Source organism: Phaethon lepturus, unplaced genomic scaffold (assembly GCF_000687285.1).
Source record: "Phaethon lepturus isolate BGI_N335 unplaced genomic scaffold, ASM68728v1 scaffold983, whole genome shotgun sequence".
Classification (NCBI taxonomy): Eukaryota; Metazoa; Chordata; class Aves; order Phaethontiformes; family Phaethontidae; genus Phaethon; species Phaethon lepturus.
In genome coordinates this window covers 1-18816 of record NW_010529468.1, presented here as the reverse complement: position 1 = coordinate 18816, position 18816 = coordinate 1, and the positions used below count along the sequence as shown (strand labels likewise).

General features: G+C 37.1%; 1 protein-coding gene across 1 annotated transcript in view; it reads left to right on the top strand.

Moving 5' to 3' along the window:
- Positions 1–18494, top strand: part of LOC104618355 (G-protein coupled receptor 126-like) — a gene marked incomplete at its 5' end in the record, with an annotated part of 50989 nt that extends 32495 nt beyond the window's left edge. Inside the window, 10 exons of the mRNA XM_010283929.1 lie at positions 284–426; positions 1086–1200; positions 3206–3267; positions 5111–5318; positions 5805–5970; positions 9268–9408; positions 12482–12598; positions 13741–13786; positions 15462–15568; positions 18363–18494. Of these exons, the coding sequence (XP_010282231.1) occupies positions 284–426; positions 1086–1200; positions 3206–3267; positions 5111–5318; positions 5805–5970; positions 9268–9408; positions 12482–12598; positions 13741–13786; positions 15462–15568; positions 18363–18494 (1237 nt within the window). The remainder of the gene's footprint in view (positions 1–283; positions 427–1085; positions 1201–3205; positions 3268–5110; positions 5319–5804; positions 5971–9267; positions 9409–12481; positions 12599–13740; positions 13787–15461; positions 15569–18362) is intronic.
- Positions 18495–18816: the final 322 nt, after the last annotated feature.

Sequence of the window (18816 nt, the reverse complement as noted above, 5' to 3'; positions counted from 1 at the left end):
TTCATTTTTTCATATCTTTTAAAATAAACTAAATCTTCTGAAAACATTTCTTAGCTCTTCTGATGAGAGGCTTCTTTAATGGTAACTAGAGGATGAAATATCCCAACTGTACATTCTTGTCACAGCCTTCTATATACAAAAATATTAATTTACAGATAATGAGCAACATTGTCTTGGTGACACTGTTCCATACTCAGAAAATCAGAGTTTGTCAGATATTTTTATTTCCACACATTTGGCCTCTGCTGATCTGACTCAAACACTTGGGTAATTTTCCTTGTAGTTTTGGGGTTTTGGCTCTTCTGGTTTATAATTCTACCAACAACATCAATTTAGAAGAGGAAGACATCCGACAGAAGCTCATAGATAATAATGGGACCATGGAAGGAGGATATAAGCTTCATACTGTGGATGTTGATCCAGTGGGTAAGTAGTTTTCAGTTTTGTTACACAACAGATTTTGTTTGTTTGTCCATAAATAAGCATCTTCTGTGTTAAAATAATCACACATTTCCAAATAGAATGACTGTTTCAGATTTTAAATTGTCCCTTTAAGCCTCATTGTTCCACTAATTTCGGAGAGCTGTGCTCAAGATACCTCTTTCAACACGCACAGTTTTCCAGATTACACAGTGTTTTGCTGTCTGGTTCAAAGAGGCTGAGATGGTTCCTGACAGCTCCTCTGGTGGGTTGAGAGCGAAGAAGTACAATTTACAGCCAGAGCTGTAATGAGACATTTTGGACCTCCAAGGCCCCTCATGCCTACTCCTCCACCCTGTTTGTGCTCCTGCCAGCTGCTGCCCTTAATCAATCTCCTTTTAGCTTCCTTTGGGAGGAAGCGGTGGGGGCTGGCGGGGTGCAAATGGGTGCAGCATGCATGTTCTGTCCTTTCCCTTGAGCAGCAGCAGTATATGTTGTCCCCTGTTGTGCACCCCTTCATTGCCACTACTCTATAGATAACAACCAAGCATTTAATTTAAAGACAGCTTTGTGCTGCAGACTGGTAGATGAGCTGAGGACAAGAAATGGAAGATGACTAGATGAAGAAATTTGACATTAACACTGATACACTTTTGCTTTTACAGAAAAATGTTTAGCTGAAGAAAACCCTCCAAACTATTTTTGGCCAGATACCAGACCAACGGTGACCAACTTCACATTATGCCATGGGAGCTCAGTTCAGACTGCATCAAGAACCTGGTAGGTGTTCAAATAGCTGAGCTGCAGCTTCCTGGTTATGTAGGCAAACTGCATCCTCTGTAATGGTTCCCATTGTATTTTGGGAAAATGATTTCTATACTGTGGGAGATTATGTGTGTGCAGTCAGAGTGTGTACTTCATTGGTAAGAAGAAAAAGCTCATCTGCCACTTCTGTAAGGCTTATTGAGACCCACAATTAATATATGTTCAAAGTGTCTGTAAAAATAGCACCTTCTTACAGAATGAAACTGCTTTCCTCAAATCATGATGTTTAGGTTACCGAAACCAAAGTTTCACATTTGGTACCACTCCACTACTACTATCTGACTTGTATAATTAATTCTCAGCAAAATTCTATGAAGATGAGATGTGTATTTGGTTTAATCCATAACCTCTCATCTCATTAATAGAAAGTAAAAGAAATTCCATGAAACAAGCATTTTGCCAGTAGTTAGTCATAATTGAAGGTGGGGATAATCTTACGCTTAAAGGTTTGAAGTTGTGTTTTTAAGGTTTAGGATAAATTTTCCCTAATGTAGGCTTTCTTCATGAATATATACAAAAGATTTAGATACTGTATCTCTATTTCCCATTTGTAAAATGGGAATATTTTTACTTCTTTTGATATATTACCAAAACAATATGGCTTTGAACCACTTTGAGTGCCTTGAACATGGCTACATTGATGCAATATTAATTAATTTATTCAATATTTAGGATTATCACCATTCAATGCAACATAGTAGTCTTATCCGCCCACATTGCATCTGGAACATGTTCTGAAAAGATCCGATCTTTTGCTTTTTGAAAACAATATGGGAATATGGCTATGAATCAGCTTTGAGGTTCCATGCCAAACAGGAAAGCAACCAGCATTATATTTAACTAACTCACTTCCTCAGCCTCTTAATCTTGTACAAGAACTGCTGGATTCTGATTGACCAACTTTGTTGTAGAGTAGTGCAGAAGTCAAATTGTTTTTATGTCAGAGCCTCGGAATCATTAAAAATTAAGACTTCTGGCCTTTGCTGCCCCAGTATTGCTTATCTTTATTGTTCATTTGTAGTCTGCACAATACCATTGATTGTCTGTGTACAGCACTTATAAAAGAGAAGTAGTGTTCTGCGCTGTGCTATGGTTTCCTTGTCTCTGCCTCCACTAGTTTTTGCCAATATGGAGCACAGTGGGATGTGTGTGGGGAAAAGAGGAAGCTCTTCTAATGGTCTCTTTTAGTCCTGTGTATCCCACAGTAGAAGGTTACCTGCTAATGTGCTGATATAATGAAGGTGATCAACTGAGGAATAACTTTATTCTATGATGCGCTGAGTGAAAGGATAACTTTTGCCCATTCTCCATCCTGTCTTTGCCATACTATGATAACATGATTGTCTTTAAAGAAAACTGAGGAAAAAACATGTATAATTTTGGAGCTATATCTGGATATTTTGCTATGGTAAGGCATTTTAAAAAAGCATTTTGAAAAAAAAATCTTTATATCTACCTGTCGCCTTGGACTTGGATCTGCTTGTAACCTGCCCTAGTTTTCATAGGCAGCATAAGTTTATATCTCCACATAGCTCCTGTGCATGTTCTTCTAAGAGGTATTACGGCTTGCTATTGACTTGATCAAAGCCATTTATAGCAAAGGGAAATTATAGAAACAGCATCTGATTAGGCCATAACAGGGGCATAATAGTTTGTGTCCACATTTGGGTCTTTCCTGAAATACAAGGCCAGATTTTCCACTGATGCAGTTTATCAGATCAATATAGGAATGAGCTGGGAATTTGTCCAAAAGAACTAGGGTTTCCTTCAGCACTGTCACTAACTTGATCACATATTTCCACTGTCAAGCATACATACTTCACTTCACTAGGGGTCATGTTGCTAGCAAAATAGTGAGTTGTGAAGAGTGGACCACTGTGACATCTACAAAAGAATTATAAAACGGTTACATAATTTTGCTGTTGTATTTCACGTGAATTTTGTCATTCTTCCTCTTTAGCTATTTGGGTCTGCAGAATTATACATCATACTGGGGTCAGCCTGATCTTAGAAATTGCACAGGTGGGTATATTGGTGTTGGTCTTTGGCTAAAGGAATAGTTTTGTAGACTTTGGTTACTGCTTACTATAACAAAGTTACATTAAGGAAGAATGTCTTCCTTTGTGCCAAGTTGTTTAAAATCTTTCTAAAAGATCAGTGCAAAGTAAATATTTAAATTCTGGGGAATAGCACCAAGTTGAATTCAGCCCACCCATGAAAAGCTCTGGATACCAATTAAAGAAATAAATCAAACACTTCAGGTAATTTAAGCAAGAATAGAGCCAGGTGGTAGCTTGCTTCAATTTGATATTCAGGTTCCGACAAATTTTTAAATGTTTCCAACGCCTGTAGGTGCCAGTGGAAAGACTCCCACTCTCTTTACCGGGCTTACGATCAGACATTTTCAGATTTATTCTCAGTTTGCAAAATACCCCTTGATGTCATTTTGGCCTTAAAGGAGTAATAAAATAAATAGACAACAATTTTATGGCCCTTTTTTTAGTGCCAGAGCTAGTGAAGAGAACGATACTTTCATAAGTAATTCAGAGCACCTACAGTAAGCTCCTGTCCTGAATTGCTTTCCTGGAGAGGGGTCCTAGGGAGCCTGGCTACCTAAGTTGATTGCGTATTTGCAGTCAGGCTATATGAAAACATCATTTAATGTAAAACAAACTTTCTACAGTAAATGTAGCAAAATCTATATTATAAAACACATTAAAAAAATACAGCCAGTTGCAGACTAAAGAAGACTGACCTTCTTTCAAAATCTTATTAGTGAATTCAAATAAATCTCAAATATTTTGATATTTTAAAATGTGTATTTACATTAGTTTTCTGTCCAGGTGGCATCAAACTTGCAGTTTATCATGTGATATACACTGATGTTTTGCCATTGCACATACTATCAAACTTCCCTTACCAGGAAGATTCTTCTCATGAAATCTGCTTGTGTGTTGTGCTTGTCAACTCTCTGAGTAAGAGTACGGTCCTCTGAAGGAACTGAAACATTTGCAATGGGGTCGGACTTTCTCCCCAAACCTTAGAAGAGTGAATACTTTTGTCAGTATTAGTGACTTCGGATGCATTTATTTCACTTCAAGAGTGAAACTGTTTTTCCCAGTGAAAAAGAAAGGATGGCATAAGGAGGAAAAAAAGAGAGAAAATATGCTTTTTATTCATTCCTTCCCTGTTTTTTCTTTCAGTCAGCCCTTTCAATAATAAGGGCTCCTCTCTTCGGGGAGACCTTATTGCAGCCTTTGAGTACTTAAAGGGGTTTTATAAAGAAAGGTGGGGACAGACTTTTTAGCAGGGCCTGTTGCAATAGGACAAAGCATAATGGTTTTAAACTAAAAAAGGGTAGATTTAGACTAGATCTAAGGAAGAAATTTTTTACAACGAGGGTGGTGAAACACTGGCACAGGTTGCCCAGAGAGGTGGTAGATGCCCCTCTCTGGAAACATTGAAGGTCAAGTTGGACGGGGCTCTGAGCAACCTGATGTAGTTGAAGGTGTCCCTGCTCGTTGCAGGGAGGTTGGACTAGATGACCTTTAAAGGTCCCTTCCAACCCAAAGATTCTATGATGATTCTATGCTAATAGTTCTGATTTATAAGCTCAAATAAAATTAAGGAAAAGAAAGACACAGCCATTGATGACAGTATATAATAATAATCAGCAGGTTCTATATACTTTTTCATAAAATTATAAATTTAATAAAATTATTAAATCCTATATTCATTACAAGTACTACAGAACGTGCTCTAGCTTTCAACAATGAGGATAAACATTTGTATTTCTGAATTACTTCAGGACTGATATGCGTTATTTTCTCTTTTTACTTCATTTTACATGTACGCTTACTTACAGAAAATGCAGCTGATATAGCCAATCACCTTCTGAATCTCACTGGTGAAGGGCAGCAGCTAACCTCAGACAAAGTAAATGATGTTGTGCAGAAGCTCAAAAAAATTGTGAACGATGAAGAAATTGATGAGTCTCTGGGTTCTACTGTGGTGACAATTTTTTCCAATATTCTAACCAGTTCAGACAGTGTATTGGCAGCATCATCTTCAGAGTAAGTATTTCTGCATTTGAGACAAGATTTTGAGAGCAACCTGCAAGGTTAGAAGGATTTATCCTTCCATATATAGACAAACAATTGCAGTATAAAAATCAAACTTTTCTGGTTTCCATCAAAAAGAATTTTCCAAATTAGATATACAAATATTTCATCTTGTACTAAAATTAATGTGCGTGACAATGATAATGTATTTGGATGGAAAAGACATCTCCTGATACATGACACAGCATAGATCTAAGTATTGTTGGAAAATTATTTCAGGACCAGTGATATTAGTCAGGTAGTTTCTGTCAATCAAAAGCTAGTGTTTTCAACAGAGATGCATAAATTTAGAACCTGACAATATCCTTGTGAATATACAGATAGGTGATAGAAACATAGTCAGTAATACGAGGATCGTCTTAAATGTGGAGAGCATACAGAGCATAGTATTTTTTTTTCTGTATTCAGTTTTTAGAATATTTTTATTTCTGTTTTTAGAGCTCTAAAAACTATTGATGCCTTGGCTTTAAAGATCCAGTTCACTGGATCATCCATGAGTATTTCAACACGAAACCTTGCACTTGGAGTGTCTTCTATAAACTCAACTTCATTCAGAGGTGGTTCTTTCAGTGTCAGTCCACAGAATAATGCATCTGATTTCCAGGTACGGAACAAGCAGTTGTGTTTGACCATGAAATGTGCCTGTTAGTCCAAGTGTGTTTACTGTAGTTCCTATAAAACCATTTAAAATCCCAATTCTCCCCCTACTTTCTATTTCCTTTTTCCTGTAATCATCCAAACAGATTAATGTTTTGTAATGTAATGTTTCCTTGGGTGACGGGAAACCCACATAAACTCGTATGTTCCATATGGATGAAAAGTAATTTGCTTCCAAATGCAGCAGACTTTATCCTTTTGAGTTGTTTGGTTTGTTGGGGTTTTTTTACTAATGAAAAGGGAAAATAATCTCTAACAGTCTGCTGTATTACTCATTGTACACTACCTAACAATTCCATTGATCCATTTCATCTTTAGAATAAGACACCTAAATGTAGGTATCTACATGTAGATTTCTGCAGATACAATAGGTCTTCAGCCTTCCAGTATAGTTTAAACACCTACTTCTAACAGAGACCTAAGGCTGATCCAGTTGCCCACACTTAGGTAGATCGGCTTGTGCTATTTGGGATGTCCAAGGCAGTTCAAGACATTCATAAGGAGCTTGACCAGCCTGGACATGAAAAATACAAGGAACACAGATCACTCAAATTGCAGAGTGGTCTCCAGTGCTACAGTATCTAGGCAGGCTGCTATAGTTAAGATATTTGTCATCACCTCAAAAAAATTTTTTCTTCTTTTTTCGCAAGTAGAAAAGCTCAGACATCTAAAAGCTGTGAAATAGAATTTGAGATGCACATGAGCACCTATTGGGATTTTCCAAAGGCTCTGTTGAAATCAGCAGCAATGAGGTGCTGAGACTTTTTAGATTTCACTCTATGCCTATCTGCATCTAAAAACGTAGTGCAATGTATTTTTTTCACAGTTATATAAGAAGTCTATAGCAGGGGTAATGTAATCTCAGTTTCCTTGGGAATCTAACCATTCAGACACAGTGAGCCTTACTTGAGAAAAAAGCACAGAAAAGGTTAAACAGAAAAATAAAAAAGTCTACTGTCATTTGGGCCAGAGGAACCAAAATTGAATTCAAACAAAACATGGCATTATGAAAACAGTTAAAGACTAATCACTGAAGTATAAGCGTCTTATCTTATAAACAAATTAATTCCAGTTGCAAATTGGCAAGACAACAATCCTAATAAAGGTCTGATCATTTTATAAAGTGCTATGTAGTGTAAAAATCAAAAACAGTAATGAAGACAGTGCTAGAAAAAGTAGTAGTAATATAATAGTCTTCAGGCCTTTTACATGCTGTGTATATAGGCTTTGGATCAAAACTCAAATGCTGGTTTAAATAGATACAAATGGATTTAATGTAATTGAGTTTTCACATATTTATATTCATAGACATTTTGGCTAAAATTTCTTTGAATCAACTTTATTAGAATTTTTTTATGATTGTACATCTCCTTTTGTTTACCTCTCTTATTAATGAAGCTCAATAGCTGATTGTTCTTTGATTGTTATCAAAGGAACATTTCTCCTCCAGATTTCATCCTGTATTTATGGAAAGAGGAAAGGAAAAATTCTGAAGCCAGGTTTGGGATGTTTGCATGTATAATAAGAATTGCCATCTGTGGCTTGAGGACATCCAGGAATTTTCTTGCCCTGGAATCATTTATTACAGCACTGTCTAAATAATCATAAAATCCAAACTCCGTCAAATTATTTATAATGTTCCTATTGGAACATGAGTTTGTTCTCAGACTTTCACATTTCCAACAGCTGATTGAGAATTCTTAGCATCCTTCCTACCAGAAAAATCTGCAGCAGCTGTGGTCACCGTTTATATTTTCCATGCCTATCAGGAAAGATTCTTGCTGTCCCTGCTGGAGGGAGATTCCCTTGTGAAAGCCCAGGTTTTTCACCAGTGATGTGATGATCTGATGATCTATCCCAGGCTCACCAGGGAGCATTAAACTCTTCAAGCTGTATGTCAGAATGTTTCCAGATTTTATTTCATATTTTTTTCTTAAAGTAGATATCAAGCAAATGTATCCGTGGCAATTTGGAAAGATTCTATTTCAGTCCCCTGTGTCTTTATGTTTCTTGCCAAACCTTTGACTAAGTTAGTTTTTGGTGATTCATATTATTAAATTGTTCCTGTAATATATCCATACTTCTTTATAGAAGTCTCTTCCACACTATTTGCAGACAATACCTAATGGGATGTCTTTATCACACACTGTTTAATGTTTAGTTGTGTTTAATGTGGCAGAATTATCCTTTGAAAACCTTTTATTCAACTGCATTTAGCCCTGTCAGGAGATATCTATGAACCATTTCTTACTAATTTCCAAGGATGCTTGTTATTCACAGTAAATCAATGAAAATTTAGAAGTCAAATAAATGTATCAGTAGCCTATGACTTTTAATTTTCTGTTAGCTAATGGTGCTTTTAGAATCATACAACTGATCATGAGAGGCATAAATACATGTGCAAGTTGCCTCTGGAGAAGTCAGGAGTGTGAGCTTCCTTATCTCACAGTAAAATCTTAAATGCTTTTACTGTAGAGCCGCTGTGAGATGGTTTGCTGCCCTTCCTTTGATAGGCAGAGTGGCACACCTTGAGAATGCCATGGTGGGAGAGCAAGCAGTAATAGAATTGCTGCCTGCTAGCTAATGAAATGCAAGTGTGCCTCCTCATTTATTTCCTGCTCGGCTGTTACATCCCTCTGCCATAGAGGGCTTTCAGCTGTCTGAGACCTTGCCAGTACAGATTAAGCTTACACTGACGGCAGAAGATGACTTTTTTTGTGCTACATAGCACGATAAATATAGAGAGGTGACACTAATCATTATTTTAAAATCTCCCTTCTGCAACAGAGAAACTCGAAAAGCTCATAAGATAATTAATTCAGATGTGCAGATCAGGCCAAATAATATAACTCAAGAAAGACGGATTCAGAGCATATTTTTCAGTTCTCAACATAGTTTGGTATGAGGAAAAGTATCTTGAAGGTTACCGAAAATTATTACGACTGACATTGCTATCTCATTATTTCTGAATCATCATTATAGCAGTGGAGGAGTTTGTTTGTTTGATCTTATACATTTTTGTAGCAGAAGGCTGATCTCATGCTGGAAGGGTGGGAAAACCTCCTAAGCTTTTTCTTTTTTATTTATTTATTGCATCAACTCTTATGTAGGTACAGGTCATATTAGTGCTAATGAATTCTAGTCCCATGTTTAGATATCTTCGTCTAAGGCTGTGAACCCAGTTGTGGACAATGGATGGTTGGTTTTTGTTTGAACATGTTCTCCTGTTGTTTTTATTTAACAGATAGATTTTGACAAGGATCAGACAAATGCCTTTGCTTCTGTGGTCCTGCCACCAAGTTTACTGAAGAATTTAAGTCAAGATGAGTTTGAAGTTATATCCAGGGCTCAATTTACTTTCTTCAATAAAAATGGTCTTTTTCAGGTAAACTTTAATGTGTTTGAAGTCATTTTGGTTAGGGTGAGTCAAAGCCAGCTGCTAAAAGTTTCCTGTGGTGTGATCCTTTCACAGCATCTCATGAGTTACAGGAATGAGAAGGTGATAGCAGATGTAGGTAACAGAGACAGCGTTATGTTCAGAGTGACAAAAGAGTCAAAGTGCCCAAGTTGAATTCAAGTCAGTGATTTCACTAAAAATTCCTGTCACATGTGAGATAAACTTTTTCTCAGGGTAATCTATGGAAAGCGGTATCCCAGCTGCTTATAATCAGGGTAAAGTAGCAAGGCCTCTTAAAGGGCATAACTTCTGTTAAAATGCATTAATATAGATCCTTAATATTCAGTGGAGCCAGGTTCTGTCAAGTACTCTTTCTTTCTCTTTTCCTTGAAGGAGTTGGTTGGCACTCATATCCGGCTGACTACTTATATTCGCTTGGAAACTCTGTCTCAGCCAGACATTGGTTGCTACACATATGATTCTTCTTTTCATATATGTGTTCTCATAAGCACACCATATTTTAGCATGGAATAAGGATAACAATACTTGCACCTGAAAACTAAATGGACTCAGGTAGACTTGATTATTTTTCCTTTGGGTCCCATCACATGGTAATTATAAATAGTTCTTGCATGGTAGATGCCAAAAAATTAGGAAGAGTTTGCAGCTTGGAAAAAAAACAACCAAAAACATACCTATTTTGGAAAAAAAAAAGGAGTTAATTAAGAAGGAAACATTGTTTCATAGTGAACTGCAGACTGAGCCTCAGAAGACTTGAGTTTGTTTTCCCATTAGTATTTCAAGTGACCTTTGGCTCTTATGCATCCGCAGAACTCTGTAGTATTGTATTTGTCCCTATATTACCGTTTTTATTGGCAGCGTATCCAGATTCTTCAGATAATCTAGGCAAGAAAATACCCATGACCCTCAGTTGCCTTCTGAAATACACCCCAAAGTATCTTTAACTATTTAAAATAGTATTCATTTTAATCCCACTTTTGAGAAAAACAGGATGGATGTATTTAAGAAAGAAACCAGAAGAATACAGATGTAGACTTGTCACAGTGGCATAAAATCATATAAATGTGTTCTTTAATGGTGCTAGAAAGAGTTTCTAAGGGATGCTTAATAAGTCATTGAAAAAGAAAAACCAGGAAAATTTGCATCTAAATTAGCAACTAAAATTCCTTCAATTTTTTTGTGTTTTTCAAGCTATTCATGGGTGACATGTTCAACACAATGAATTAAAAATGTGTAAAACTCACATTTTAGTAAGTCCAAAAATAAAGTCTGAAAAAATAAATTAAAAGAGGCTAAAAATAAAGCCATCTCAAACCCAATAACTTATCCATTAGTATAAAAGTATTTCATAAATATATTTATTGCAACTGCAATTTTAAAAAATCCTAATGTTATTAGCTGTATTTCTTACCCGCACTCAACATAACAGTGAAACATCATACTTTACAGCACTGGAGGGGTTTTTTCTTGCAACTGAGAGAATGCTAGTAAATTTTATCTTGTCATTCATTAAAATCTGATGGTTACATTACTTAGAATATTACTATATGAAAAATTGATGTAAGCTATTCAGGATGGGATTCATTTCTACTGGTCAGGTGTGTTCAGTGTACATACCTATGCTTGAACTGTTGTCTGTAAGTTGCCTTCAAAGCCAGTTGATGGAAGAAAACGGACACCGTTGAGGTGTGACACCTCTCATCCTAGTGCAGGAGTAGGCGTCAGTTCCCCAGACAAAGGAGCATAGTGCAATTTGAGACACCCAAGGTACAAAGGTACTACTGGCTGACAGATGTGACAATGAACCTGTAAGAGATGTGAGATCTTCTGCAGTAGCAGCTGGAGACTGAGCAGGATACCTTAAGGCCTCTAAAAAGGATACTTATTTTTAGACAACCCATATTCGACCTAGAGGTATAGAATAGGTAAGATGGATTAGGCCCTAGATGTGCCAGTTCCCTTTCATTGACTATGTTAAGAAATGCTAGAATGGCTACCTGAGTTCTAGACATCCTTTTACACATCTAAAGTTAGGTGGGAAGGCTCATCCTCATGAATTCTGAGGACATGAAAAAAACGTGCAAATATGATAAATATGTGAATTGTAGTGATTGTCTAGACTAGACCAATTTATGTCATTGACGCTAGCCTAGACTAACAAAACCACTAGACTGAAGGAATTAGGGGGGGTCTGGAGTTTGGCATCCCAGATTTTTTGAGAGAAAGTGCATGGCAATAGACTTCATTTGACCTAAATTCTGCCACAGGCAGTGACCGAGCTTCCCAGCATCCCATAAGACCAACCAGACATGTGACTATGCAGGTTTCAATGGAAGCTCACCAAAAGCAAATAGTATTTCCAAAGCACTTCCATTTTAATAAATCATCGGTTTCCAAGGAAAGTTCCTCTTTTGGAAAATTCTCAACCTGGTGCTTTTTCACTGCAGGTTAGAAATGGCATTGCTCAACGATAACGTCAGTCTTCTATTTAAATTCCCATCAAATAAGACCTTGTAGAAAATATTATCTCCTACAGAAGCATTGCTTTGAATTTGTTTACTACTTCTTAGTCATTCATTGTAAGATGGAGGATGATTTAGCAACTATACACAGAAAACAGGTTATTCTCCAAAATCTTTGTGTCTACTAAAAAGGATAACATTGACATTAAGATAAGAAAGTTAGTTCATTCTTGTTTAGGGAAATGAGCTAATCATATCATGGGTTGTTATCTGCTACATTGTTTGTGTTATAATTTTGTTGGCATCAGACGAAATGATTAAAAGGGGAATTTATGCCTTCTAACCTCTCTATAATTGTGCCTATATATGTTTATGACTATAAGGAAAATAGGGAAACTTCCATGAGGCAAACCATTTATTTGATTTTATAAACATAGTATTCTTACATTGCATGATCGAAGCGTAGAAATGCTGACAACTTATTTATTCTGGCACGCTGCAAAAATGAAACTGTGTACTCTGGCTTTTATGTTGTGTGCTGTGTAAGCATTTATTATATTTTTCTGAATCTTTCAAAGGATGCAGAAAGTCCTGCCAATTTGACCAGTTTTGTGGTGGCATGCAGTATTGGAAACATAACCATTCAGGATCTTCAGGATTATGTGAAGATTACAATTAAGCATACCAAAATTCAGGTAAAACAAGACTGATTATTCAGAGGAAGAGGAATGCAGATTATATGTAGTAAAGGCTAAGCATATAGCCTGATTGATTTGGATGTTTTTTTTGAGTAAAATCATAAACTTAAATGGAAATAAAAACTCTAGAACAAAAGCAAATAAGGAAAACGTAAAAACAAATAATCTCTCCCATCCTCACACATTCCTACTCCATTCATGATCTAACATTTATCTGAAAGTCTATTGATTCTGCCACTCAGAGGCAACTTATGTGCCAATAACTGTAGGCAAAACCTCTGTTCGTGACCATGTTCGTGTACAGTGACCCGGGACACAATTTATTACACTGGAACTTCAGAATTGCTTAATTCTTTGACCAAACATGAATTGCTTTGTTAATAGTTCTCCAAGTTATTTTGTTGATATGTGGTTTTCAGCAAAGAAAGAATGGACAGAACCACGTTGTTAAAACATGACTAAAATTCATTTAGGGAAATACAGACCAAACGCAACCTTTTGGCACATACTGTTTCAGTTAAAAAATGTGTGAGCTTGACTCTGTTCTCACTCATGTTGTTAGCAGCTACTCCAAAAAAGAGAACAGCACTAGAGAATTTAGGCAAGAAGATGTTAAAATGCAATACCTAAGTAAATTGTTTCTGTAATGGGAAAACGGTTCGTAATTTTCACAGTTCGATTAACTTTATCGTGCATTTCATTATAATGATTATTTTAAGGTCAGGCAAAACAACCTCCGCTTAGGTTCAGCAGGCTTTTGCACATTTTCAAGGCCAGTTACATAGAAGATTCGCTGAGAAACCCTAAGGGAGTGAACAGTAAAAAGTATTTAGAGTCTGTAAAGATGTCATACTCACAGATAATTTTAGTGAGACAATAAAACTTCATTATTCTGAGGATGTGGAAAAGGAACAGTGCACAGGAACAGTGCTCTAGATTTTATAATCTGGGCAGATCTGTCTTTCTAGCAGTATAAGTTCTAATTTGACACTAGACAAAATTTCAACAATCCAAATTATATTTATTCTTCTGCTCATTGAATGAAAAGATATGTAGTAAAACATCTGTTGTAAATGTATATGTTGATGAGATTTATGTCAAAAGAGGTATACAGAGTCTACTTTTGCATGTGTTCTTAGGAAGATCCTAAGCCTACCTGTGTCTTCTGGGATATGAACAAAAATGGTAAGTTCAAACATACTGTAATTTCTTTTATGTGGGGAATAAAGGTGTCTAAGTTTTAAAATCGGTCACAGTCTTGGCCGATTGCTTCTTAACCAATCTTTGCAGATGTAGATGAAGTAGATGTAGCTGGATCCTTGTAGATTAAGTCTTTAGATTGTATCATTTCTTCTGGTTAGTACAGTTGCTTGTAACAGCAGATGTTAAATATTCTTTTTAAAAGTTTTTTTTTATGGTAAGTTTGTTTAACATTTTAAATCTGTAAATGAAATTTCTCTACATTTCTGTATCTCGTAGCAGATTGTGCCTGTTACAAATCTTAAGCCGTTTTTTCTTCCGTGGAAGGTTAGGAACTACATTACACAGACTTCATCCACCTTGTAGATGGATGACAGACAGCATGATGAGTTTTCATATGAAGACACACATTAACAAGGCAGCATTTTAGCCCATTCTTCATTGCTATTGCCTAACCCATGTGTGATGTTACGCTGGTGCTCTTTGTCCTTTGCACAAAGTTATTCTCTGGGATGACATTCCAGATCCTGCTAATCACTACTGAGATGTTGCTCTTCCTTGCAATGAAAACAGAGCAAAGAAGTAACTGTCCTTAGCAGGTGGAGGGGTTTAGTACAGAGAGTCCTGCAAGAAATAAAATTTACCATCCAAAGTTGTACTTGAAAGCAGGAAATTCAGACAGAAAAACTGAGGAGAATGCACAGGATAAAAAAAGAGCAAAAAATTAAAAATAATCTAGTTAGGAAGCTAAACTTAAGAAGCACATCAAAGGAGAACCACGGAGGGAGGAAACTATTCTCAGTGGCTGCTTGAGTAGGGGAGAATTTTAAGTGGTTTTGGAATATCTTCACAGTCTTTTGAGAGATTCTGTCTTGAATTTGAGGTAAAGTTATAGGGCCAGTCATTTGCTGGATTTTGCCTGGAGTTGTGCAAAAATGTCTTTAAGAGTTCGGAGAATATGAACTATTTCACAAAATTAGTTCGTATTTTAGCAGGGAAAAAATGAAAGGAGAAGTAATCAGAAATACAGATTTTACTTTTTAACTTCTAGTTTTTAAGAATAAAATCTTTCTACTTATTTTTTAGAATGGCCTTTTCAGGTGGGGTGAGTAGGGGATAGTTTACTTCATGTTTTTTCTTAAGACCACAAAGGATCATTGGGGTTTTCCGGTCTGACGTTCTGCACTACAGGCTGCAGAGAGGAAGGGCAGGACCCTCTGCTCCTGGGCCACAAATGCTTCCATGTGCCTGGGGATATATGAGTAGGAGGGAGGCAGGTGCAGACATCACATCAGTGTGGTAAAAGGGAGTTCTACAAAACCGTCTTATTGTTGGGTAAAACTAAGGTGTGTCTTAATGCATGATCCGCATAGTAGGTCTTATTCATCCCTCATTAACCAAAAAACTCCCTACCTGTATTATAGATGTGCAGCTATTGCTTCTGCTCAGTAGTCCATTACTGGGACACTCATCTGGGGTGACTCTCTGCAGAAACTAGGAAATCTGACACTTGCTTCTCTCCTGATTGTTTTTAACGTTCACTCATTCAGTTTGAGAAAGCGCTTCTGCATTTGCACAAGATGAAGTGATGAAATCTGTTAAAAGAGAGGGTGGCGTGACTTCGTTGGAAAGTATGGTTTCCCCTGTTTCGTTTCCACAGGTGGCAGTGGTGGCTGGAACCCTGCGGGCTGCCACGTGGACACAGAGTCCAATGAAAACGAGACGATTTGCTTGTGCAACCACCTCACGCACTTCGGGGTCCTCATGGTAGGCGAACTCACTGTCCACCAAGTTTCCTTCCCTAGGAACTGCAATGCAGTTTTTGTCTTGGATCAAGATGTCTGTCATTTTTGTTACTTGGGTTATTCCTTTTGCACGTGATGTTTAATAGTAATACATCATCTTTCCCCCTATTGTCATCAAGTTATCTTTTCGTAACAAGATAGCTAATGATACGGATTCAGGAATGAGGTAATGAATAAAGTTAGTAATGAAGGCATATTATTATTATGTTCTTTGCAAGTGGCTAAGTGTTATAACATAAAAAGTAAAATGGGCCCATAAGAATATTCTAAATTTTTAAAAGTACTGTGCCACAAAATACCTGGGGTTGAGACTTCTCAGCGTTATCAAAATACAAAGAGCATATTGTAACATCCAGCTTCAAAGCCTGGACATGGCTGGGTGAAAAAGCAAGTCAGGGACTGTAAAACCAAGTCCTGGTACTAACAATTCCACCAGCAAAACAGAAAAAAATCAATCCTAGGGTGCAAGGGGTCCTTGTCATTTCACTTAACAACATAATCTGACAGAAATGACTTGCAGCTGGGAGAAGAGGGAGTAACGAGGGAAGTGAAGGAGGAAACAAGTCTAGGTAGATTTGAAATTTCAAGATCAGGCAAGTGGGAAGCTGTTTGTAGAAAAAAAAAGTAGGAGAAAAAGTTGAGGTGCTGTCTTCAAAACAAAAAAAGAGAGACTCATACTGTCAGGGAAAACAGTCAGGGGAAGAAAAATGTCCTACAGTCATTAAAACTGCTAATGAGGATAAAAAGTCAAGGGAGCACAATAATTCTCTTTCATCCTGAGATTCAAGGGGCCAAATATTGTCTCTTGCAAATTTAGGTTGCAAATCTGGCAAGGTGTATATTTATCTAACGTCAAAAACTATAAAGCAGTACCTTCTTTCATGAAATGTGCAAACCCGTATTTGCGGGTTTTCTTATAAACGGCTTAAATCAGCTTTGGGGGTGCCTTGCACCTTGGCCTGTGCCTTCTCTTGGCAAAAGTCTGCCTGCTGAGGGCTGGGACAAAACGTGTAACCCGTAACTCGTGCTCTTGTCAGAAGCTGAAGCAAAGTCCCCGGGCTGGGTGGCTGCGGCAGGCAGAGCATCGCCGGTCAGGGAGTGAGAGAGTCAGCCGCGCAGCGCACGTCAGCCTCCGTGGCGCAGCTCCTCTGGCGTTGAGGTGTCTCCAGCACTTTGCCCGTGCGGAGGGGTTTTGAAAGAAGAAAATCCCAGCATGAAAAAGATGGCATACTGCTATCTTTTCTTAACACTTGGATACATTTTACACTCAGTAATGGGCTGAAGCATTTCTTTCCACCTGAAATTAACATTCTTTGGTCTCTAAAACATACCCGCAGAAAAGGTGTTTGCTCCTGATCACAGCAATGCTCCTAGTAGAAGTGTTTGATTTTGGATTTAACTTGTTGCAGCGGCACATAGGATGCACTGCATGCACTGACTTGTTCAGCTTTGGCCTTCCAGAACCTTCTTAGTAGAGCTGCTCTCTTCATGTCATGCTCAGATGTAGACACAAAAAAGCCATAAGCTTTTTGTCTTTTGGAAGCTAAATTGTGATCTTGTTTCTCTTTTCATCCTCGAAGGGAGAAAAAAAGGGCTTTCTTTAGGATATACTCAGTGAGTCCCTTCTCTTCCCCAAAGGCTTTTGTAGCAGTAGGAAAGAAGACAGTTCTTTGAATGTGGGCTGTGTTCCAATAGATTTTTACAGTTTTGACCCTTTTAATTGCTTTTCCATTTGAATAATCTTTTCTGACTTTAATTTAGATTTTAAATTATTTTCAAATAACACTCTCCTTACATATATATAAACAAACTGTCATATAAGGTTAGGACAGGGTGTAAAAAACTGCATACAGTGCCTTCCTTTTCCTGTGAAAAACGGCATGTTTTGTAGCATTTTCTTGGTTTCTTTTTGCTAGATATTTTGCTAGGGACAGCAGTGACACTGACTGTAGAATGGACACCATTATGTGTTAGTATTTGCTCACATCCACTCCACAGTGATATAGATCCAAACATTCTCATTTTTTCTTGTCCTTAAAAAAGGAAATAACCCTGGCATTTATTCTCAGACGGTACTATGTGGCAATTACATTTGGACAGAAAACTGGAAAAAAAATCCTCAGAATGTTCCTGCTTCATTTCCAGTTTTTTTTGAAATGCTGTCTTTGTCACTATTTTTCTGACCAATTCTATTTATAAATGTAGTTTACATGTCAAAACAGACCATAAAACCAAAAAGCAATATCTTGCCCTTGGTTTCACCCGTAGATGATTAGCTACTCTTACAAACTTTTAATAACGAGAAGTCATGTCAGAAACTCCCCAGAATGTTGCACATTTCAGTGTGAATATTTTTTAAATTACATTTTCAGTACACATTCAACATAAATATGCTCTTAAAGAGAGATGTCTATAAAGCAGCCAAACTAAAAAGTTTGAAAAGGGGAGATTTTTCCAGAGAAGGACATTTGAATTGCTGGTACTGAATTATAAGGATCAGTATCAGGCTCTGTTGATCTGCTGATCCCAGCAGTTATAATACTTAAAGCACAATGTTTTCAAGAGCTATGGGAAGGAAGTGAGAGGTGTAACGACTATAGACTAGGTATATTCCGTAAACATGAACCCTAATGTCAGGGTTATAGTGGTATTTCGAAAGGGCTTTTGAGTTCTACTTGATTGCCCAGAATAAGAGTGTTGTGCTCATGGAAAAAGTGTTTGCTATAACAGATGCCTCTTTCTCCTCTCTCATGTAGGACCTTCAGAGAACCGTTACACAAATAGACCCACAGAACACCAAGGTCCTCACCTTTATCACTTACATTGGCTGTGGGATATCTGCTATATTTTCAGCTGCAACTCTTCTGACATATATTGCATTTGAGTAAGTATTAGTTCTGTGAAAAACATCACAAAGGAAGTACCTGTATTTGATGCATAACATAAATTAGTTAAATGGTTGCTGTGTTTTATTTGTCTATGAAGGGAAATCTGTATTAAAAAAAAAAAAAACAAAAAACAACAAACTGCAAAATCCTGGTCAAAATGTTGTAAGTGTAAATTTTTTTCACGGGGATGTAAGTTCAGACTCTTCCCTCCTGTTTCCAAAGTGGTGTGCTGCTCAGGCTGGGCAACAAGGCTAACGTGTCTCAAAATTCTCGCTTTTGGGAGTACTGTATTTTATATATATAAGTATATAATATATGTATA